General features: G+C 41.7%; 2 protein-coding genes and 1 long non-coding RNA gene across 6 annotated transcripts in view; 1 reads left to right on the top strand and 2 right to left on the bottom strand.

The window, feature by feature from the left end:
• Window positions 1–6,487: 6,487 nt before the first annotated feature.
• On the bottom strand, window positions 6,488–9,445 carry LOC127144513 (uncharacterized; the record flags this gene model as incomplete). Its single annotated transcript, XM_051080659.1, has 1 exon — window positions 6,488–9,445. A coding segment is annotated over exon 1 (2,388 nt), but the record flags the coding sequence as incomplete, so codon positions are not given.
• A 2,962-nt stretch (window positions 9,446–12,407) lies between these two features.
• LOC103500420 (exocyst complex component SEC5A-like) overlaps window positions 12,408–24,600 on the bottom strand; it is a 32,000-nt gene continuing 19,807 nt past the window's right edge. For 3 of the 4 annotated variants that reach the window (XM_008463717.3, XM_008463716.3, XM_008463715.3), the window contains exons 17-21: window positions 14,744–14,821; window positions 14,531–14,587; window positions 14,107–14,256; window positions 13,549–13,758; window positions 12,408–12,738 (exon numbers count right to left, since the gene is read on the bottom strand). In XM_008463717.3, the coding sequence (XP_008461939.1) occupies window positions 12,529–12,738; window positions 13,549–13,758; window positions 14,107–14,256; window positions 14,531–14,587; window positions 14,744–14,821 (705 nt within the window). In that variant the 3' untranslated portion in view covers window positions 12,408–12,528. Of the gene's footprint in view, window positions 12,739–13,548; window positions 13,759–14,106; window positions 14,257–14,530; window positions 14,662–14,743; window positions 14,822–24,600 lie in introns of those variants that run through there. The other variant, XM_051080382.1, reaches the window with a different exon arrangement.
• Window positions 20,365–23,606, top strand: LOC107991886 (uncharacterized). Its single transcript, XR_001764172.2, has 2 exons — window positions 20,365–21,063; window positions 21,241–23,606. It is a non-coding gene; the product is annotated as an uncharacterized LOC107991886 (long non-coding RNA).

Here is a 24,600-nt window from a genome sequence, read left to right as displayed (position 1 = left end):
TATTTCAGGTTTGTCCGTCATTTTCATCATCTTTCTTCTCTTCCTCTTTTGCGATTTTTTTCTTTCCATCGTCTTTCTTCTCTTCCTCTTCTTCTCTTCTTTTTTTTTCTTTTCAAACTATTATATGTTTCAAGATCATATACCAAATATAAAATATCTATTTTTTTATTTTTTTCAAACTATTATTTGATTGTTCAAGATCGTGTGTAAATATATAAAAGTTCTTGAAAAAAACGTTATTTAAATGAACGTGTATAAAAAATAGTAACATCTAAACGATCGTGAACAAAAAAAAAATAATTGTGTAGTCAGATCTAAACGATCGTGTACAAAAAGAATCTTGAAAAAAAATAGTGTAGTCAAATTTAAACGATCGTGTACCAAAGAATCTTGAAAAAAAATTGTTTAAATTTGGCTGCCCAATCTAAACGATCAAAATGTTCGTATACCAAATCTAAACGAATCAAATTAAACGATTCTATACAAAAAATCTTGAAAAAAAATTATTTAGATTTGGATAATGATCAAATCTAAACGATCGTGTACCAAAAAATAACCAAATCTAAACGATCGTGTACCAAATATATTAGACGCGTCGTTGACGAAAGCATTTTTGGTATTTTTCGTTGGGTCTATGGGCTTTTTTTATTTTAAAAATTGTTATTTACGATGTAAATATTTTGTCACTTTATTATATTTTCTAAAAGACTCCTAAAATAAATCTTATTTTTATTGAAAAATAAACCTTAATAAAATAGTTCTACTTGATTTTAAGAGAATTTTAATGCTCATAGGATTCAGGTTTAAAGTACTAGTAAAAGTGATTCAAACAATTTTATTTTAAATCTATTTTACCAAATATCACTACTACCACTTCTACTACTCTTCATGAGATTTTTGTGTATCGTTTAACAGTACTGAAGAACACATAATCTTAATGGATGAAAATCTTCTCTGAAAATATGTGACGGTTTGAATTGCTCCTAATAATTGTTAAATGTATGATTTCTGATAGCAAGAACTTGTCGAGAACTCTCACAAACAACTACAATAGTTTACAGAACAATCAATTTAAAAATGGTATCATTAATAACAATAAGACTTGGTCGATGGATCAAGAATGGTTTTGAATTTTCTACCTAAAGAGGTTATACCTAAGCTTACTCACTGATTTCATTCTTAATCCAACCGATTATGCAATATTTGTAAATTGGGCTAATCTAAATGGCATTAACAAATAATTAAGCATCCATCGATTTACGTGATTAAACACATAGCTAATTGGGGCCAACTATATGGGTTGATCTTTGGCAAAGCAAGGGTAAATATGCAATGATAAGGATCAAGCCAAGCATAACAGCATAGAAACAAAAATAGGACACAAGAACTACAAGCAGTTGGATAAGGAGTTCTAGAAATTAAGCAATCCCTCGCAATAAACAATAAATGGGAATGTCCGAATTAATATTAATTGAAGCTCCAAAACATGGATAATACAGTTCCAAATGCCAAAGAGATCAGTTGATGCAAATGGAAAGATAGATGACTTAAAAAGGAAAGAGACTATGTAGCTGAATATATCATTGCAATATATCAATGCTTCACGACCTTGAGCAGCGTTACGTTGCATCAATAAGCTTAATCCTCCGCAGCATATGCCTCGCATGTCGTGTTTGCGCATTATAATTTCAATGCATTTCCTAAAGAATTTTAGTCATTTTCCCTCTTCTTTGACTTGGTTGCTGAATTAGGGGCTGTTGACACCAGGTTTTCACTTTAGTGCTTCATTCTACTTCTGTAGTGCTTCAAACTTACAACTTCGTCCAATAAACACAATATACACTAGAATGGTCCAAATTAAAGCCAAGCAAGATAGACACGTTGCAAATCCATAACTTTTCTTATTAGTTTAAAGAAGACAAAAACTATGAAAGATCATGTAACGACCCAACTCCTTATGCTGAATCGAAGTCATTACTAAATATAGAACAAGTGGTTTAAGTCTAAAAATTTTATTAAAAGCATACGGTTCAAGAAATTCATTTATAAAAACATAAACAAGGTAGTCATGCAAAAATGTAAAAACGTTCTGAAATCCTACTCGGGCCCTATCTACATAAAAGATAGTGAAAAATAAAAAGTACTCAAACTCAAATGCTAAAATCTGAAATAAGAAATAAGCGGAAGCGGTAGTCCCTATGGCCCTCCTCGGTCTCACTTCGGGTCGCTCGCCAGCTTGCCCTTGCCCTTGCCTCGTCCTCTACCTGAAAACATGAAATGGAGAGAATGAGTATAAAAATACTCAGTAAGGGACCCACTACTAGTCCCACTAGGTGCCTGTTAACTTCCTGTTAGAGTCCTGATAACTGGTACCCAATCTCTGGCACGTTCCCGAACACGTGCAATCATGCGCTCCCGTAGGAACGTAACTCTGGTCTTCGGTGCCCGGGGGACACCTAGGACAGTCGGGATGCGAGGACCCCGTCGAGTCACTCGAGTCATGTCTATATCATGCTGGACTGGCGTCCCGTCGGACCACACAGTCCTCAATAGGTGGTGATCCCGAAGGACACCCATGCAGGTACGACTCTAACAGAATCGAGCTAACAGGTACCCTAATTGCAGTATACATACACATGGCATCAGCATATAACATGTCACATAAATCATTTCTACACTCTCCGTCCCGACATTCGTCGTAACCATAATAAATCTTGCCACACATAACAGGCTATAGCACAACTATATCGTCATTTGCATCATACTAACATTTATTTCAGGCATCATACTGTCAAATTCTCAATATGCAACATAGGGCATACACAGTCTCATACTTCAAACATGAAACTAGTAGTAGAATCTCTTACCTGGAGATCTACTTGTCGAGTCCTAACCGCGAGGCAGTACGCTTTCCAAGCGACGAAGTCCTAACTGTTTAATAAGTCAAAATTCGTAAATAGGTCGCCAACGACCAACGGTTCGAGACTCAATTGAATTTAACTTACCCTAGAAGGAGGTTGCAGTGCTCGAGCCCCTACTGAAGAAATCCCGCGCTGCAGTAATTTCTTGGTCCAAGACGTCCCTTGAGGAAAATAATATAATTTAGATCCAAATTAATTTAACTAACGTCCGAGCATGGAGTCTTACCGGAAAAACCACAATAATTAATTAGCTTACCAAAATATAGGTGGATGGAGCCAATTTAGTCCTGGCGGCTCGGCTGGAAGAAGACAGGACCGGCTCGGCTTGGGCAGACGCGGCTCGGCTCGGTACAGGGATTTCGCGTGCGGCTCGGCTTGCAACAGGGGGAGACGCGGCTCGGCTTGCAACAGGGGAGACGCGGCTCGGCTACACAGAAGCGCGCGGCGCGGCTTCACACGCGGACGCGGCTCTTCGGTTTCGGCTTCGGGCGCGCGGGCGTGGAGCGGCTCCGGGTTCGTTCGTCGGCTGGAGGCACGCGCGGCGGATCGGCTTCGAGTGGCGGCTGCGGGAGACGGCTGGGCGCGGATCGAAGTGGCTCCCTTCGGCTCGATCGGAGCGACGCGGCTGACGGAGCTTCTCGGATCGACGCGGCTGACGGAGCTTCTCGGATCGACGCGGCTGACGGAGCTTCTCGGATCGACGCGGCTGACGGAGCTTCTCGGCTACACAGATCGGCTCGATCGAAGCGACGCGACGCGGCTCGGCTATCCTCCTGATCGGAGCGGCGCGGCGTCGGCGGTCTTCCTTAGGTCGAAACGGCGCGGCGGGTTCCGGCTCGGCTGGCGGCTGCGGATTCGGCTGCAGACGCGCGGAGGATGGCTCGGCTTCCACTCGGCTTGCAGACGCGCGGTGGGTCGGCTCTACTACGGCCGGCTCCGAGGGTTATTCTTTCAGCTGGCGGCGGCGGCGTGCGGCGGCGTGCGGCGGCGGCTAGGGTTTCCTCTTCTATTTTTTTTTTTCTTTCTTTTCTTTGGGAAGGTGAAGAGTCTCACACTTCCCCATGCCTCTTTTTAAAAGAAATAAAAAAAATAATTAAAAGAAAACCCTAAAACCCTCTTTCCTCTCTCCTCCATTAACCACCTTTGACCCTTTCCAAGGCCATTTATTTGCTAAGCCATTAATTTATTTCACCCCCTAACTTCATAATTAAACCATAAAAACTTTAGTTTAATACCAATAATAAACACTCTTAGGATTAATATTATTAGAGGTCCAAAATAACAAAGGAAACCGAAAATGTTGGGCGTTACAATCTTCCCTCCAAAAAAAACTTTCGTCCTCGAAAGTTCTAATCCTCGAACAGCTCGGGGTGCTGGGCTCTCATATCCTCTTCTTTCTCCCACGTTGCCTCTTCCACTCCATGGTTTTGCCAAAGGATTTTAACCAGTGGGATTTCTCGACTGCGAAGCTTCTTGACCTCCCTTGCCAGGACCTCGACAGGCTGCTCCTCGTAGCTCAGATTCTCGCTAATCTGCAGTGGCTCGAAGTCCACCACGTGTGTTGGGTCTGCAACATATTTCCTCAACATGGAGATATGGAATATGTCGTGCACTGCAGCAAAAGATGGGGGTAGCGCCAAGCGGTAAGCCACGGGGCCAATTCGCTCCAGTATCTCGAACGGCCCTACGAAGCGTGGACTCAGCTTCCCCTTCTTCGCGAACCTCAGAACACCCTTCATGGGTGCAACCTTCAGAAAGACCATATCTCCCACTTCAAACTCGAGGTCCTTACGTCGTACATCAGCGTAACTCTTCTGTCTGCTCTGGGCTGTCAGCATACGAGCTCGGATCTTCCGTATGGCTGCGTTGGTCGTCTGCACTAATTCGGGGCCTAGCATCCTCTGCTCTCCAATCTCGCCCCAGCAGACAGGGGATCTACAGCACTTGCCATACAGAGCCTCGAACGGTGCCATACCGATAGTAGCCTGGTAGCTGTTGTTATAGGCAAACTCCATCAGATGCAGATGGGAGTCCCAACTTCCTGAAAACTCTAGTACGCAGGCTCGCAGCATGTCTTCTAAAATCTGGTTCAATCTCTCTGTCTGACCATCAGTCTGAGGGTGGAATGCCGTGCTGAAGTCCAACCTTGTACCTAATGCAATTTGAAGTCCTTTCCAGAACTTCGATGTGAAACGGGCGTCTCTGTCTGAAATGATGGATACGGGTACTCCATGTAGTCTCACAATCTCTGTCATATATAGCTGCCCCCACTTACTGGCAGTGTAAGTGGATTTCCCTGGCACGAAGTGGGCCGACTTCGTGAGTCTGTCGACCACAACCCAGATCACCGTGTAGCCCCTTAGGGTCTTGGGCAGTCCCGTAATAAAATCCATCGACACACTCTCCCACTTCCACCCTGGCACACTCAAGGGTTGCAACAACCCTGCTGGATGCTGCCTAGGTGCCTTCACCTGCTGGCACACCAAGCATCTACTGACAAAGTCTGCCACATCCCTCTTCATGCCCCTCCACCAATAGACACTCCTTAAGTCCTGGTACATCTTCGTACTCCCAGGGTGCATGGTAAACGGGGAACTGTGAGCCTCAGTCAAAAGCTCCGTCTTAACTGCGCTGTCTTCCGGCACACAGAGGCGTCCTTCAAACATAAGGCCATCGTCAGAGGATATGGAGAAGCCTTCACCTTGCTCTGTCTCTACCACGCGACGCTTCTCTGCCAGATAAGGATCATTCAGCTGAGCAGCAATGATCTTTTGCCTCAAGGTTGGCTGGACTGTCAACTGAGCCAACTGTGCGGTAACCTCACCTACTGAGACTGCAATCTCTGCCCTCTCAAAGTCCCTGAGTAAGGGGGTCTGCTTGGTGATTAGCGCTGCTGAATGTGCAACTTTCCTACTTAGCGCATCAGCCACTACATTCGCTTTACCTGGGTGGTATAGGGTCTCGCAGTCGTAGTCTTTCACCAACTCAAGCCACCTCCTCTGCCTCATGTTCAACTCCTTCTGGGTGAAGAAGTACTTCAGGCTCTTATGATCGGTGTAAATCTGAATCTTCTCACCGTACAGATAGTGCCTCCATATCTTCAGTGCAAAGACTACAGCTGCCAACTCCAAGTCATGGGTAGGGTAGTTCTGCTCATGGATCTTCAACTGGCGGGAGGCATAAGCAACTACCTTACCCTGCTGCATCAGGACACAACCTAGTCCCTTCTTGGAGGCGTCACTATAGATTACAAAGTTTCCCGAACCATCGGGCACTGTCAGGACCGGTGCAGTCACTAGCTTCTGTTTGAGCTCCTGAAAGCTCTTCTCGCAAGCTGGGCTCCAGACAAAAGGGGTTCCCTTCCTGGTCAACTGGGTCAACGGGCTGGCTATACGTGAGAAGTCTTCCACGAACCTCCTGTAGTAACCCGCCAAGCCCAGAAAACTTCGAATTTCACTAACCGTGGACGGTCGGGTCCAGTTGGTCACCGCTTCAATCTTTGCGGGATCTACTGAAACTCCCTCACTGGAAACCACGTGGCCAAGAAACGTCACCTTCCTTAACCAGAATTCACACTTGGAGAACTTGGCATACAACTTGTTGGCTCGAAGGGTCTCCAAAATCTGGTGTAGGTGCTCCGCGTGCTCCGCCTCAGTTTTTGAGTAAATGAGGATGTCGTCAATGAAGACTATGACGAACGAGTCTAGAAACTCCTTAAACACCCTGTTCATCAGATCCATGAATACTGCAGGAGCGTTAGTCAAGCCGAAAGACATCACAACGAATTCGTAATGTCCGTACCTCGATCGAAAGGCCGTCTTGGGGATGTCACCGTCCCTAATCCTCAACTGGTGATAGCCTGATCGCAGGTCGATCTTGGAGAAGACGGTGGCTCCCTGCAACTGATCGAACAGGTCATCAATCCTGGGCAAGGGGTAGCGGTTTTTGACTGTCACCTTGTTCAGCTCTCGGTAGTCAATACAAAGGCGCATTGACCCATCCTTTTTCTTCACGAACAATACTGGGGCTCCCCAAGGCGACACACTGGGCCGGATGAAGCCTTTGTCCAACAACTCCTGTAACTGGACCTTCAACTCCTTTAGCTCAGCTGGAGCCATTCTGTAAGGGGCCCTCGAGATAGGAGCAGTGCCCGGCTCTAACTCGATAGCGAAGTCTACTTCTCTGGGAGGCGGAAGTCCTGGAAGTTCGTCTGGAAAAACGTCGGGGTACTCTCTTACCACTGGTTCGGAAGATAGGGAAACTTCCGGCTCTCTCACATCCACTACGCTTGCCAAAATACCCCAAGTACCCTGGCTGAGTAGTTTACTAGCCTTCATGGCTGAGATGACCTTGGGTATACATACCATGCCTGCCCCCCTGAATTTGAAACTAGCCTCGGAGGGAGGGTTGAAGACAACTTCCTTGCCATAACAGTCTATATTTGCATGGTTGGCTGATAGCCAATCCATGCCTAGTATCACATCAAAATCCTGCATGTCTAACACTAGCAAGGTCACGTCTAACATACGATTCGCTATCTCTACCCGACATGCCTTTATTTGTTCTTTGGATAACAGGACCTCCCCAGATGGAGTAGAAACCGACAAAACACTACCCAAAGGCTCTACCTCTAAACCCACATGCTGAACGAAAACGGAGGATATAAACGAGTGGGATGACCCAGAGTCAAATAGCACAAAAGCATAGTGCCCCAAAATTGGGAGCGTACCTGTCACCATAGTGCCAGCTCGCTCGGCCTCCTGCCGGGTAGTGGCGAAAACTCTCCCCTGCTGGGCCGCAGAAGGCTGGGGCGGTGTCGTCTCAAAGGGTTTCCGAGGACACATATCAGCAGTGTGCCCCGGCTGTCTGCACCTAAAGCAGACTCCACTTCCAGCCAAGCAACGACCTCCGTGGACTCTCCCGCAGGTAGTACAAGCGGGTAGCTCTCTCAGAGTCCTCCCGGCTGCTGCAAGCTCCCGTCGGTGTCTCTGGAAGACACCTCCTGACCTTAGTGTTCGCTGCGGTGCTACGTCAGGCTGCGTCTCAACTTTTCTCTTCTGTCCCAAGGCTGACCCTCTGCCGGCAGCCTTAGACGCATCGGCTCTCTCAGGCAGGCTCAAATCCAGTGCTATACGTAGTGCATCAGCATGCGTGGCTGGGCGGAGGGCTCTGACAATGCCCTGAAGGTCTAGCCTGAGACCCCTAACAAATTTCTCCGTCCTGGCAGCCTCATCTCTTACCATATCGGGAGCAAAGCGGGACAGCATATCGAACTCGGCGTCGTACTGCTCCACCGTCATGTCGCCTTGCTCCAAGTTTAGGAACTCTTGCAGCTTGGCGTGCTTCACATTGGCGGAGAAAAACTTAGCATAGAAGTTCTCCTTGAACTGCTCCCATGTTATTTTGCTTACATCGCCCCCTAGCATTCTCTCCGCGGTCTCCCACCAGGCGGTGCCCCTGTCCTCCAAGAAGAAGACTGCACACTGCACCTTCTGGTCTTCTGGGCACTTCATGTACCGGAAAATGGTCTCTATGGACGTCAACCACATTTGGGCCTTTGTGGGGTTGTCCATGGATCCGTCAAAGGTCTTGGGATTATACTTCCTGAAATCCCGTAAGTGTTTCGCCTCGGCCGACAGTTGAACTGGTACTGGTTGAGCTTCCTCAGGGGCTGGAGGAGCGACGGCCTGAGCCTGAACAGGGGCGGCCTGGGCCTGAGCAGGGGCGGCCTCGGCCTGAACAGGGGCGGCCTGGTTCTGCTGGGCGGCAAGGAAAGGCGCCAAAGCAGCTTGCAGCATGTCCTGATAACGCTGCTCCATTGCGGCGAGATCCGCCTGGGTGACCGGTGCGTTTGGGTCGACTGCCGGTGCAACAGGTGGCGCCTCCGGCTGGCCACGACCGGCTCCTCTGCCTCCCCTACCACCTCCTCGGCGTGTACCTCTACGTGGCGGCATTCTCCCTAAAATTCACCAACAAACTTCTCACCACAAGAACTTAACACCCTATATCTAGGTCTTAGACTATTCAGGCAAAATTGTAATCTTAACATTAGCAAGGCTTTAGACATACCTGGCGAGTGCCGAAGGACCGTATAGCCATAGGGTGAAGTAAAACCAAACAAAAATGACTTACATCGTAGGTCAGTCTACAGAACCTAAAACACTGTGCTCTGATACCAACTGTAACGACCCAACTCCTTATGCTGAATCGAAGTCATTACTAAATATAGAACAAGTGGTTTAAGTCTAAAAATTTTATTAAAAGCATACGGTTCAAGAAATTCATTTATAAAAACATAAACAAGGTAGTCATGCAAAAATGTAAAAACGTTCTGAAATCCTACTCGGGCCCTATCTACATAAAAGATAGTGAAAAATAAAAAGTACTCAAACTCAAATGCTAAAATCTGAAATAAGAAATAAGCGGAAGCGGTAGTCCCTATGGCCCTCCTCGGTCTCACTTCGGGTCGCTCGCCAGCTTGCCCTTGCCCTTGCCTCGTCCTCTACCTGAAAACATGAAATGGAGAGAATGAGTATAAAAATACTCAGTAAGGGACCCACTACTAGTCCCACTAGGTGCCTGTTAACTTCCTGTTAGAGTCCTGATAACTGGTACCCAATCTCTGGCACGTTCCCGAACACGTGCAATCATGCGCTCCCGTAGGAACGTAACTCTGGTCTTCGGTGCCCGGGGGACACCTAGGACAGTCGGGATGCGAGGACCCCGTCGAGTCACTCGAGTCATGTCTATATCATGCTGGACTGGCGTCCCGTCGGACCACACAGTCCTCAATAGGTGGTGATCCCGAAGGACACCCATGCAGGTACGACTCTAACAGAATCGAGCTAACAGGTACCCTAATTGCAGTATACATACACATGGCATCAGCATATAACATGTCACATAAATCATTTCTACACTCTCCGTCCCGACATTCGTCGTAACCATAATAAATCTTGCCACACATAACAGGCTATAGCACAACTATATCGTCATTTGCATCATACTAACATTTATTTCAGGCATCATACTGTCAAATTCTCAATATGCAACATAGGGCATACACAGTCTCATACTTCAAACATGAAACTAGTAGTAGAATCTCTTACCTGGAGATCTACTTGTCGAGTCCTAACCGCGAGGCAGTACGCTTTCCAAGCGACGAAGTCCTAACTGTTTAATAAGTCAAAATTCGTAAATAGGTCGCCAACGACCAACGGTTCGAGACTCAATTGAATTTAACTTACCCTAGAAGGAGGTTGCAGTGCTCGAGCCCCTACTGAAGAAATCCCGCGCTGCAGTAATTTCTTGGTCCAAGACGTCCCTTGAGGAAAATAATATAATTTAGATCCAAATTAATTTAACTAACGTCCGAGCATGGAGTCTTACCGGAAAAACCACAATAATTAATTAGCTTACCAAAATATAGGTGGATGGAGCCAATTTAGTCCTGGCGGCTCGGCTGGAAGAAGACAGGACCGGCTCGGCTTGGGCAGACGCGGCTCGGCTCGGTACAGGGATTTCGCGTGCGGCTCGGCTTGCAACAGGGGGAGACGCGGCTCGGCTTGCAACAGGGGAGACGCGGCTCGGCTACACAGAAGCGCGCGGCGCGGCTTCACACGCGGACGCGGCTCTTCGGTTTCGGCTTCGGGCGCGCGGGCGTGGAGCGGCTCCGGGTTCGTTCGTCGGCTGGAGGCACGCGCGGCGGATCGGCTTCGAGTGGCGGCTGCGGGAGACGGCTGGGCGCGGATCGAAGTGGCTCCCTTCGGCTCGATCGGAGCGACGCGGCTGACGGAGCTTCTCGGATCGACGCGGCTGACGGAGCTTCTCGGATCGACGCGGCTGACGGAGCTTCTCGGATCGACGCGGCTGACGGAGCTTCTCGGCTACACAGATCGGCTCGATCGAAGCGACGCGACGCGGCTCGGCTATCCTCCTGATCGGAGCGGCGCGGCGTCGGCGGTCTTCCTTAGGTCGAAACGGCGCGGCGGGTTCCGGCTCGGCTGGCGGCTGCGGATTCGGCTGCAGACGCGCGGAGGATGGCTCGGCTTCCACTCGGCTTGCAGACGCGCGGTGGGTCGGCTCTACTACGGCCGGCTCCGAGGGTTATTCTTTCAGCTGGCGGCGGCGGCGTGCGGCGGCGTGCGGCGGCGTGCGGCGGCGTGCGGCGGCGGCTAGGGTTTCCTCTTCTATTTTTTTTTTTTCTTTCTTTTCTTTGGGAAGGTGAAGAGTCTCACACTTCCCCATGCCTCTTTTTAAAAGAAATAAAAAAAATAATTAAAAGAAAACCCTAAAACCCTCTTTCCTCTCTCCTCCATTAACCACCTTTGACCCTTTCCAAGGCCATTTATTTGCTAAGCCATTAATTTATTTCACCCCCTAACTTCATAATTAAACCATAAAAACTTTAGTTTAATACCAATAATAAACACTCTTAGGATTAATATTATTAGAGGTCCAAAATAACAAAGGAAACCGAAAATGTTGGGCGTTACAGATCATTACCTCAATTCTCATATCTTTTGAGAATAATGTAATTTTCAAAAATAATCAAACGATGAGCCAAAATATTAACTGTCCCACAATCAATTACCATAATTATTAAATTATATATTAAATTTAATTTACATAGTAACCACTTATCTAGTTTCGTAAATATTTTGATTTAGAATTTCTAATAGTATATATAACTTTTGTTAGAATAATTTGTGTCATTAAGTCTTATCCCCAAACATTACATTACTAAGTGTATAGCTTGACCCCTAGGATATAAAGTTAGATCTCCAACCATAAGGAAGAAGTAGTTGACAAACGTTGACAAAATCTCACAAAAATGGGTCCCAAAAATCTAGGAATACTTTGGGGAAAAAAGGGGCAAACAGAATCCATTCTTTATAGAAATATTAGAAACTTTGAGCAGAATTTCATTAGAGGGTAAAAATATAGCCATGTCCATGTGCCTCAATTTCTTTATTAGTTTGTATTACTTGCAATTTAGCACTACAAAGCCTTCAACATAAGATCAAAGTAAATATTTTCATTTTTCAAGTCCTATGTTTTGGCAATAAAACATTATGAGTTGCATCTGTTGGTCATATTCAGTTTTATTAATATCAATGAGACCTAAAATTCTAGTTAGTATAAACTATAAAGACACCAAACTTTGGCATTAACCCTCAACAAGTCCGGGATGGGTTACCTATTCAGTGTTTCGGCACACCATAGATGAACGAAAGAAAACTAAATCATGAATCATTTTTGAAAAATTGTCGACGACAATCCAGCAAGTTCTAGAAATTTAAGGCAGTCAAGATTTGATATTTGTAAGATGGAAAGTAGGCAGCAATAACTGCATATAACCGAGGAAATCAAACATATTATTAGCAAAAATATTTGTTGAAAAACGTTGTATAAAACTCAGGACAAAATATGAACAGCGCCACGTCACTGAAAATAAATAATAGACAAATCAAATACAGCAAAAACTGACCATGGAAAAAATTATACTAGGATTACCAATGAAGATTTAATTACTTACAAGAATGAAGGAAACCAAAAAGTAGTCATGCATTGACATGGAAAATCAATCAAACAAACAAGAATAACGCTATAAGCGACGCCTGCTCCGAGATGAGAAACTTGGAGACCCAGTGGGAGTTGTGCTTCCTCTATAAGAGGCATTAAATGAAGTGTAAGCTGCCTTGGCAGGTTCAGGAACAGAATCCAATGGAATTGACTCTGCGAAGCAAGCAGTGTTTATTCGTGTTCTCTCAAGCTCTTGTTGAAGCAATTCTGTGCTGTACTGCTGCGCCAGTGCCTGTAACATAGAAAAGATATTCGACTATAGCCAAATGCACAGATCTGTAGTAAAAGAAAAGACATGGTTGACATGAACCAACTATCATGTGGCAATTGGTAAAATGATACTAATTCTAGAAGTTGATGTAGTCCTTCTACTCCTAATTTTCAAACCATTTCATTATAAATTAGAGAAATGATCAAAGTATTTTATTATTTTTTTTGTTCTTTCAATCTAGTCCCTTACATCTAAATTTTTTTTTAAGGTATTCTTTTTTTTTTTAAGGACAAGTCATCTTACCCTAGAACATTTAAGTGTCAAGAAAATTTATAGGATATTAAATCCTAGGTAAGTGGCCACTATTGACTGAATCCATGCCTATCAAGGTCACGCCCCCTATTTACCACTAGGTTAAACCCATAGTAGTCCCTTGGTAAATTTTAAACTGAGCAAATGATAAGCTTCTAATTCCTTTGAATTTTTTAATATTAGATAATTCTATCTCACAAACAATTGACAATGAGACAAAGTAGTTCATCTATATTATTAAGATTGTAAGGTCCCTTGATTTTTCCAATGTGAGATCCTCAACAGTCAATATGTCCACCGAAAATGCTTACCTCTTTGGGTTCACCACCTGTGTCTATCCCAATTTTGTTTTTGGACCAAAGGTTCATTTCTACATTATGGACTTTGATACCATATATCATATTGCCAAATATCATAAGTTATCATTGACCAATTATAACGTGCACCAAGGGAAGTGCTACAAGTTGAAAAGAAGAGACTAAAATGGAAAAAGATGTAATGTAAAAAGATGATCCTTACAATGAGTTCATCTGGGGCAGTTGCTCCTTGTTGTCGTTCATCTACAGCTTCCTCACTCCCACGAGTTGGCCGACGATTATGGCCTGGATTGTCAGCGGCTTCTGCCACACTTTCAGTAGCTTTCTCCAAAAGCACTCCTTGCAAAGACTTCAAGGACTCTCTAGCGTCGGATGTGAAATAAGGATTTAATATAGTCTCAAAGTACTCGAGCTGCAAAAGGAACACAAGGCAGCAAATACCATTACAGGTCAACCTAAATGAAACTGCGCCAATGCACATTAACTAGTTATCATAAATGCCCGTTGAACGAAGAAGGGATGTGAGATACAGGGTATTTTTCCTTCAGCTACTTGTTATTTTACCATTTTTGTCCTGTTGGGTTTGGAGGATGGACAATTTAGTTATTTGGTTGCGGTTGATACAGACCAACGGTTCATCTTTTCTTGCCACTATCGTCTACCGTAACTGAAATATAAATACATGAAAGACATCCTACATTCGACCAGAATTGTATGCTAACGCAGATTTCCCTCCCCTAATGTTAAACATTACTTTTACCTCAAGCATGAGTTGACAGAAACCATTTGTATCCAATGACCGTAGCTCGGTTGTTCCATTTTCATCAAAGATACTGAGAAAAGTATCAATTAAACCTTCAACAAGAATGCCTAGTGTCTTGTCCAAAAGGGGCTTACAACCAGCAAAAACCTGAAACAATGTATTAAAATTGAAACTACAAGAGTCAACAAGCCAGAACTGCTAATTAGAACGAAGGAAAGAAGCAAATGGAAAGGGAACAAGAAAAGTGTGAGAGCCTTTCGACAATAGAAATAAGACCATCAGGATAGCATAAAAGAAAATTAGAAAGAGCACATACTTAAAATAGTTATAACATACAGAAGGAAAATCTGAATAATGAGAATGCAATTGTTCGCTTCTTGCGCATAGCTTTGGTTTTATCCTAAATTGATGATAAGATTACCTCAGCATGGACAGACACAAGAGTGTGGAGTAGCTCTACAGCAGCATCACGCACACCCTGCAAAAATTAAAAGAAAAAAAAGGAAAAGGAAAAGGAGAAAATAAAAAAACAAAGTGCACCCGTTTTAGGTGCTGATTATTAAATAACGAAAATAAGAGGTGGTGCTATCAATAGGACCACTCATGCGAACAGTCTGCAGTGGAGCATACTTACTTTAACTGCAGGAGCAGCTCCCCAGTGGACCCCGGAATCCAACAAATAGTTCGTTGCAGCTGTTCTCATCAAGTTTGCCTGATGCAAGTAGAATCAACGATTAGTGCATGAATAAAATAATGATCGAAAAAAAATAAAAGATATTATTAATAATAACAACTGTAAATAATTTAAAGTAAAAATAGAAAAGTTGCTGTAAGATTTATATTCAATGCTTACAATTATTCAATACTTACAAATGTAAAAGAAAATTAAGATCTATCGTGATAGACACCAGTACACATCTATCAAAATCTATCAATGTCTATCATTGATAGATTCTAAAATATTGTTATATTTTGTAAATATTTTGGTTCAATTTGCTATATTTAAAAACAACACTTACAGATATTATATATTAATTAAATTCAAGATAAAAATAACAAATAAGTTTCAAATGAACCAAAAATTTCATCTATCCTCAACTTCACCTATTGACAATGCACTGAAAGGAGTCTTTGGAAAACTAAAAGTCCGATGAGAGCTAATATTTCAGTATAGATAATGCTGTATGGTAGTCTGAACTGTGCTTCAGTATCGCAGAAAAAGCTCCAATCCCATTATCTTTCACCCCACATGTGCCCCGTCTCCTATACTAGGAAAATCTTCAGCACCTCTTTTGACCGTGCTTATGCGGTAAACTGTTGGAACCGGCCGCTGCAAATATTCAGTATTGTTGGGCTTTTGACAATAATATCAGAAATAATGTTCCGCAAAATTCTTGACGGGTCCACTCATGAAGAAAAATGCCCTCCTATTACGATGCAACACAGTCAAGGCATAACTAGTAGAGATGTGGTTCAATCAGCGAGTCTTCCATGACAAGTGTTCAAGCTGGAACCATCATGTCGAGTATACCCAATTAAATGCCTCGTCATGGTGTTCTTTATCCAAATCTTCCCATGGCCTTCATCTCCCAACCGATAGAAAGAGACGTTTCCATGTTATCTGTGTTTTCCTTTAAATTCTCCAGTGTTAGAAAGTATATCTTTTTGCTATTTTATTAGTGTGTATCTCTTAGCTTATGGGGAAAAGGCTCGATTGCGCCTTGTGATTTTTTCTAAACGAAAATAAGCCTCTTTATTAATGATAATGAAACAAAAGCTCAAAGTACAAGAGTATTATACTAAGAGCAAAAGAACTAAGAGAAGATACAAGCTGAAATTTAAACAAAAACTATATTCGGGCAACATAAATATGATGGAAACCTAAAAACAAACACAAACAGAAAATAAATGAGCTAATCAAAACCATCATAGACAATACATCAGAAGAAAGCTAAATACAAAGCAAGACTTAAACTTTCTCTCAAAATTAGCCCACTCAAATCTAAAATCTTGCCCAACCAAATCTTCAAGATGAAAGGAGAAAGAGAGCCAAGAAGATGCAAACAGCTGCCTCAACACTATCTTGCCATTGCAATCCAATGCCCAGAGGAACTCAAAGCAGTCTTCTAATCCACAAGATCTTGCCAGCACTGCCTTCAACAAATTTACTCCAGTAGTCAAAGAGAAATATGCTTTAGCAATGTCAGTCTATGAGAAAACCTTCATCCCATCTTGTACTGCAGTAGTCAAAGAGAAATCTGCTTTATTAATGTCAGTCTCTGAGAAAACCTTGATCCCATCTTGTAAGAATGCCACCGAAACTCCTTAAACTTTCCAACTAAAGTGCAGCCAACATCTTTTGAGCTCTAAATGCTTTTTATGACTTCTTCATTGAAGCTGTCTCTTCTAGATTCTTGAATAAGTACAATGTCCAGATTAAGTTCTTTAGAAAACTTTTAAGAATCAGCCATATTGATTTTTGCCCAAAGCCTCCGCATAATTCAATAGCTAATCTTCGTTTTCCAAACCTGAAAGATATCCACTGAATGACCTGTTTGCCTTTGGATTAGGCTAAGGAGATTTCACAGGCTTCCAATATGGAATGCATTTTTTGATGTATGTCTTTAATTTCTAGTGGAGTAAAGGGGAAGCTTTCCTTCACGGAATGTAATTGAACCTCTTCAGTTTGGAATAAAATACCTAAAAACTTGTTCATATCGTCCGGCATTTTATCTATATTTTTTATATCCTCGTCATCTTCTCTTTCCAGTTCTTCACTGCTTACATTTGCGAATGACTCTTCACCGAAGTCTTTCAAAGCTTTATGAGAAGTTGTTTGAAAAGTGCAATGTATTCCTCGCGCAAAAGAATTGAAAGACTAGAGAATTACATCCGAAATGGAAACCGGGTTTATTCGATAAAAGTAAGAAAGTTTATCTGTTTTGTTCTAGTCCAGGGACTTGGATCTTGACACAACATGCCTCAAGCAAGTCGTGGTCTGTGATTTTTGTCCAATAATTGTTAAAAGAAGTCCCTTTCCTAGCTAAATTTTTTCGGAAAGGCTTAAACAAATAAGAACTTGTTCGATACATTTTAGAAATCTTGCACTTCTTGTTTCTCTTCATTCATCGATGCATGGGAATATCAATCGGAAACTTCTAAGCTATTTCACCCCTACTCGTATATTGGGATGGAGACTGAAGATCATTAGTCAAATTATCATTGGACGAATGGAATGTTAGATTCACTTTACTGTTTGATTGGTTGGACTATGGCAAGGAATAGTCGGATTCTGAGGCAGAGGAAGAAATGAGAACACGGCTGGAAGATGGAAGGGTTCTTAAGTGATTAGTTAATGTTGTTGAGCTGTCTTTTGAGGGGACTAACGGAGGAACTACAACGGCCTCTTTTTTAAACTCCTTTTTCGTGCCCTTATGGATGGAAGAATCATTTCCATCCACATTCTCTTTCCTCAATAATGCTTTTTCCGTGTTCACGCCATGCTCGAAAGGAGCCCCATTTGATTTCTCCACCATCTGAGGTTTAATTGGCAGGAGACCAAAGCCCAATGAACTAAAGCCATAGTTATCTTCTACTGATTTTTCTCTCCCTTGAATGCGGCTTTTTAATTTCTAGTGGACAGATTCCATTTCCAATCAGGTCGTCAGCCTCTATCTTCTCCTCAAGCGCCGGTGAGGAAACTTGAATGTGATTCAAAGCTTCAAATGGATTTCTTGAAAAGGAGGGAGCTGTTTTAGTGGATTTAAACACAAAGTTCTGGAGGGAAGAATGAAACATCAACATCTTGATCTTCCAAAGCTTGCCTAACCCTTAGTTAATCAATTGGGTTTTTGAAATCCTTAACAATAAGACTTCCCTTGAAAATACTTGGGGATCCCTAGGCTCAATATCACCAAAATCAAAGAAAAAATTACCTATATTAAATCTGTAATTTCAATGGTAGTAGGTATAAAAACCACATAGATTCTATTTAACTTGAATTTTAGCTTCGCGCAATTGGTTAGATTAAGCGTTTCTGTGGCAACGTTTTGATTAAGCGTTTGTGTGGCAATGTTTCCTACACCCTTGAAAAACTTTCCTATGGCTTCAAAGGTTTTTCTACACCAATAGTCCAAAGGAAGGTTTCTAATTCTCAACCATCCTCCAAATCCTTTCATTACCAATGGCCTGCCGTGTTTAAATCTATCCCATTTTTCGAACTTAAGGTGGAACGGCCCCATCTTCTGCCATCTCCTGCCATATCCCAGGTTCATTGATGAAGTCTTCAACCAAGCCCTGGTCTAGACTAATTAAAGTGTTTTTATCAAACAGTGGGTTGTTGATAATTCTTGTTTGCAAATAGATTTCCAGAAATTTTCGAATTTCTCCCCCGTCATCCAGTGGAAAGAGTCTTATAATGATCCACAGATGTTCAAACTTTGCTCGAATAACCTTCCAGTTCTTTATCACCCACTGACTCTGTTTTGCTGTCTTCAAAGCAAAGGAAACCTGAGAACTTTCTCCTTCATCATTGGTGACAGAATGATAATCAACTTTAATGGCGGCACTCTGTTTTTCTTTATTTTTATGGGCTAAGATACCATCCGATTTAGTTTTATCTGTGAAGCTTGTACTCTTAGCCTGTATTGGATTAAAGGACGTGGCAATTTTAGGTGAATACCAACTTATATACTCTTCTTTTGAAAGGAAATTCTCCAACATCTTGTGAAACGCCAACCACCCCTGTTTGTTTTCTCCTGAACACACTCAAATGATGGAGTGTCCACCTGACAATGGCGAAAGGTCACAACATAACACCCAACCCTTCTTTTCCCTGAACTTCGAAAACTTCAGTCTTCCTTGGTCTAACTCCCCCTCGTTTTTGGAAGAAATGATCTTTGGACCTCTTAATAACTCCAATAATGCTTCCAGGATCCAACTCAGTTGATCTTTAGACACATATAAAGATCTTCGAGCTTCCACATCTTCGACAAGGAAGCTATCATCTTATGACCAAATAGATAATACGATTGAAGAACTTTCCAACCACTTCCATTGCAGTCTCGCTTCTAAACTTCCCTGTGCAATTAAAACAAAAACTCAACCACCAGAACTTTAGTCATTGGTCTGAGGGTAGTCTTTAGCGGAGGGCTAAATGCTCGTAATCTGGCATGTAGTCGTCATGGAGCTACCGAAAAGAGGGAGAGGACTAAAAAGGAAGGTGGAGGATAAAGGAGGAGGAGAGAGAACTTAACTCGCACATGCTTTGGCCTTGTGATTTTGATGTAATCAGTTTTCTTGTAATTGTTTTCAGACATGATGAGGACGCTAAATGCGTGTCGACCTAGTCGAGATGTGTCTACTGATCTTGAGGTTATTTGCTCATTGTATACCCCTCATGTACTTTGACACACCCTTAGCACCCTCATCATATCCATACATAATAAAGGACCAAAAACCAACTAGAGTCCAAGAGAGGGCTAACCACAGCCGATACATCTCAATAAAAAACATAGACACAAACTCGAACAAGACTAGCAATAAAGATATAGTCAAACAAAGATAAATGTTGTAAAAGGAAGAAGCATCAGAGATTATGAGCCAAAACTGAAGCACCAAACGAGGAGAAATGAAGGCCTACCAATTTAGGAGGACATCTTGCATTGAGAAGTCTTTAAATTGTTTACTTAGAGAGAACACCACGAAGAGGCATTCAGCCGTGCAAACTCATATCTATCACAGGAGGAGACTTTATTATGAAAAACCCGTTGATTTCTTTCAAACCACAGTTTCACCAAAATTGCCTTGATGGCCTTGCATCAAATCAGGGAACCATTTTTTTCCATAACTGGGCAAATAAGTAGATGACTAACACTAAGATGACACTACTTATCAAGAATCCAGCAGAGATTAAAGGTGCGAAAGAGTTTACTCCAGCACTTGGTAGCACATACTGTTAAAATATATAGGAACACTAACCAGTCTAGAAGAATCTTGAAGTATCCATAATATGTCATTAGTGTGTAAATTAGTTTTCTCTAGAATTATGTTGAAAGATGTAAATAAATGTCTAAAAGAAAAAATCTAGAAATATCCTAAATTTTATTTAGGTTAAGGAATTCTAAAGAGTTCCTTTAGATAAGGATAAGACTAAAAATATCTAGAATAGTTAGAATTCTAGAGAAATCCTTGGCTTGGGCTCCAAGAATCTCACACTTATAAATAGGGGTTGTGTCTTCATTTGTGAGCAAGGCAAAGAAAACAAACCAAGCAAAGAAAAAAAAGCAAAGCAAAAGAGAGGAAAAAAAAAAGAGAGTCAATGAGAAACTTTGAGTGAAAGTCTGTGAGTGTTTTGAGAGCAAAAGAGTGTACTATCTAAAAGTATTCATCCTTTGTAAATTTCTTAATAAAAGCTACTTTCTTCCAAGTGAGTATCTCTTATTTTGTGCCAATTTCTTCAACAAGCGGTATCAAAGCCAAGCTTGCGGTGTTGGAGCTCTTTAAGATCAAATATAGTTTGGGACTATGAAGCTTGTTGTCTAGGATACGGCTAATCGCATAGTGCATTCAACATTACATGATGATGGGAGACCTTCAAGTCGAAGGAATCAAGAAGCTTAACACCCAAAAGTATAAAGCATGGTCCACATGCATGAAGTCAGATCTCCAAGGTCAAGACTTATGGAATGTTGTAGGAGGCACAAAAGTTAATCCACTTGAGGATGTTGCTTTGAAGAAATCGAATATCAAGGCACGTAAGGCAATGTTTGCAATTAAAACTACAATTGATGAAGAAATGTTAGAGCACATTAGTATTATGGAGACACCAAAGAAAGCATGGCACAAGTTTGCCTCACATTTATCAAAACAAAATGATGCAAGATTGCAGCTTTTAGAAAACAAGCTCTTATTAATTGCTCAAAGGAAGATGACTATCAACCAATATTTACCAAGGTAAAAACTCTATGTTGTGAAATCTCTGAATTAGATCCTACTTGAGCTATTTCAGAATCGAGAATGAGAAGAAAATATTATTCATGGTCTTAAACCAGAATATAGAAGTTTTATTGCTGCTATTCAAGGTTGGGCATTCCAACCTTCTTTGATTGACCTAGAAAATATGTTTGCCAGCCAAAAAGCATTGGCCAAGCAAATGTTGGAGGTCACAATAAAAAGCAACAATGAAGAAGCGTTCTTTCGTCGCTAAAGAAAAGGTCATTCAAAATTTCAAAAGAAGCAGGGTCAAAAGGAGATGAGGAGACTCCAAAATGCCCTCAAGAAGGGGAAGCTAGTAAAAATGATCGTCAACACAGCCATAGAAAGAAGAGTGAATGCTACAACTGTGGAAAGATAGGTCACTATGACAAAGAATGTCGTCAAAAGAAGAAGACGGCAGAAAGCAACGCAGTCACCTCCCAAGTTGAGAGCATTAGAGAAGAAGGATGAGATGCAGATTGCTGTGAGATGACAGATCCCAACCCCCAATCGACATCCAATGTAATGGAGAATGAAGAGTTGGCTCTCCATGCAGAAGAGGTAAATTATGCAAATGATTGGAATGTTGATTCAAGATGCTTTAACCATATGACAGGAGATAAGCAAAAGCTGCAAAACACAACAGAGTAGAAGACGGCAGAAAGCAACGCAGTCACCTCCCAGGTTGAGAGCATTAGAGAAGAAGGATGAGATGCAGATTGCTGTGAGATAACAGATCCTAACCCCCAATCGACATCCAATGTAATGGAGAATGAAGTGTTGGCTCTTCATGCAGAAGAGGTAAATTATGCAAATGATTGGAATGTTGATTCAAGATGCTTTAACCATATGACAGGAGATAAGCAAAAGCTGCAAAACACAACAGAGTACAAAGAAAGCTGAGTTGTTGTAACTACAAACAACTCAAAGTTTCCAATAGCCCACATTGGCAAAACTCTCGTAATGCCTCGTTCCAATTCCAATCAAGTGGAATCGGAAAGCATGCTTTATATGCCTGAAATGTAGAAGAATTTGTTGCCAATATCTCAATTGACATTTGCAGACAAATTTGTTGTGTTTGGACCAGATGGTATCAAGGTCTACCAAGATCTGAAAGTTAGTGGCAACCTATTGATGGGAGGACGAGAAATGGATTCCATCTATATCATGTTAGCAGAAGACGCTTAGATGGATAAGCAAAGGCAACCAATGACAGAGTGCATTGATCCATTGATGAACGATGTCATACAGTTAATGAAGTATTATCATAGAAGGTACTTGAATCAGAAAAGACACCAAAGGATGAGAGGTCTTTTGAAGAAGGATCCAAAGATGAGATAAGTCGAGTATAACAGGATCCAACAGAAGGTAAAGAATAAAATGACGAAGGTGAAGAAGAAAATGACAAAGGCGAAGAACAATTAAGGACACAAAGTCCTTGGCAAAGTGGAGTACATAATAAAAAAAACCAGTTACAAAGATCAACCAAACAAAGAATACCAAATTCTAGGTACATAAATTGAAAGTTTAAAGAACCGACAACATACGAAGAAGTGTCACAAAATATCCGATGTAGAAAAGCCATGGAAGAAGTGGACACATTGAGAATACATAGACGTTAGGACAAAGGGCTAGAATGCTAAGTCCATCCAAGCATGCAAAGTGCTAGAAGGCTAGAATAGTTAATGTAGAGGGGGAGTGCTAAATATATAGCAACACTAACTAGTCTAGAAGAGTCTTGAAGTATCCATAATATGTCATTAGTGTGTAAATTAGATTTTCTCTAGAATTATGTTAAAAGATGTAAATGAATATCTAAAAGAAAAAATCTAGAAATATCCTAAATTTTATTTAGGTTAAGGAATTCTACAGAGTTCCTTTAGATAAGGATGAGACTAAGAATATCTAGAATAGTTAGAATTCTAGAGAAATCCTTGACTTGGGTTCCAAGGATCTGACACCTATAAATAAGGGTTGTGTCTTCATTTGTGAACAAAGCAAAGAAAGCAAACCAAGCAAAAAAAAGAAAGCAAAGCAAAAGAGGAAGAAAGAAAGAGAGTTAATGATGAACTCTAAGCGAAAGTGAATGAGTGTTCTGAGAGTAAAAGAGTGTTCTCTCCAAAAGTATCCATCCTTTGCAAATTTCTTAATAAAAGTTTCTTTCTTCCAAGTGAGTGTCTTTCTTTTGTGCAAATTTCTTCGACATATACATAGTCATAAAAAATGTGTCGTAGAATGAGCATATATGTGGTGAAATATAATGAGTGGGTAGTTTCTTTTGCATAACTGAAGCACAATTTAAACTCCCGAACAACATAATCCATAGGGTTATATTTACCCTCCTCAGGATTTTAGATTTGCTAAGGCATTTTCCCAATTGTAGATCCATCAAAGATGCAGAAGCTATGCGCTTTGTAAGTGACTTTACTTTAAAAACCCCATGAGATTCTAGTGACCAGCTTCTTTTATCATGTGTTGGATCATCGATTTCAATGAAATGTATCAAAGCTCTCCAATTTTCATTTCCATGTGTCAATATCCAATGGGATGGTCATACTTATTAGCAATAATCTTACACCAAAAAGATTCAAGCTCACAAGAAATGCACCAAACCCATTTAACCGATGGAGCTTGTCATGTAACCTTAGATTTTTTAGCTCTACCCCGCCTCCTCTTACAGATCTCCTAACCACCTCACACCTAACCAAATGAGAACCTTGCCCTTCGTCCACCTCCTCCAAGCGAAAATCTATCGTGAGCTTCTCCATATTCTCACACCGAAGTAGGGGCACGAAAAAAGGAGAGATAATACTATTGAAAGCATTAAAACACGAAACACAAACTTACGTGGAAACCCGAGTACCGGGAGAAAAACCATGAGGGAAAATAAATAGAATACATAATGATATAAAAAAGGATTTAGGGTAACCCTACTCACTATTCACTCTGTTTTTTAAGGACACAATGATGGAACCCTACTCATTGATATAGCCAGTTTAGAATATTCTGCATCGATGGTTTTATTTCTAGAGGTGTTTATGATTGAACACCAAGAGAGTTTGTTTGGGCTTCAATTTTAAGCTTCATTCGCAGTCAATGTTCTAAATTCTTTTAGATGGAAGTTTTCCCCTCCATTGGTAGTTCTTTCGATAGGAAGGATCTTTCGTCTCACGAAGTTTTGGAATGATGGTAAAGTCTCAAATAGTTTATGATGCCTTGGTCAATGTTTTTAAATGCCCAAGACGCACTAAGGCGTAATGGCCTTCTGGAGCCTAGGTACATTGCGCACAAAGAGGCGTAGATTTTTTTTGTGGCCCTACATAGAAAGAATATTATATTAAAAGGAAAAAGCATAATTGAAGTGGAAATATGGAGGGAAAAAGAACTACAAGCACAAGGAACTATCCATTTAAGCTTAGTAACCTGGATTCTTTTAGTTAATAAAGAAGGAAAACCCTTAACTATTACTATTTTTTAAAAATAATGAACAAACCCCAAGATCCAAGGCTTTGAGCC

Source organism: Cucumis melo, chromosome 1 (genome assembly GCF_025177605.1).
Source record: "Cucumis melo cultivar AY chromosome 1, USDA_Cmelo_AY_1.0, whole genome shotgun sequence".
Taxonomy (NCBI): domain Eukaryota; kingdom Viridiplantae; phylum Streptophyta; class Magnoliopsida; order Cucurbitales; family Cucurbitaceae; genus Cucumis; species Cucumis melo.
Note: the sequence above shows the minus strand (reverse complement) of the source record. Positions and strands in the feature narration are given on the sequence as shown.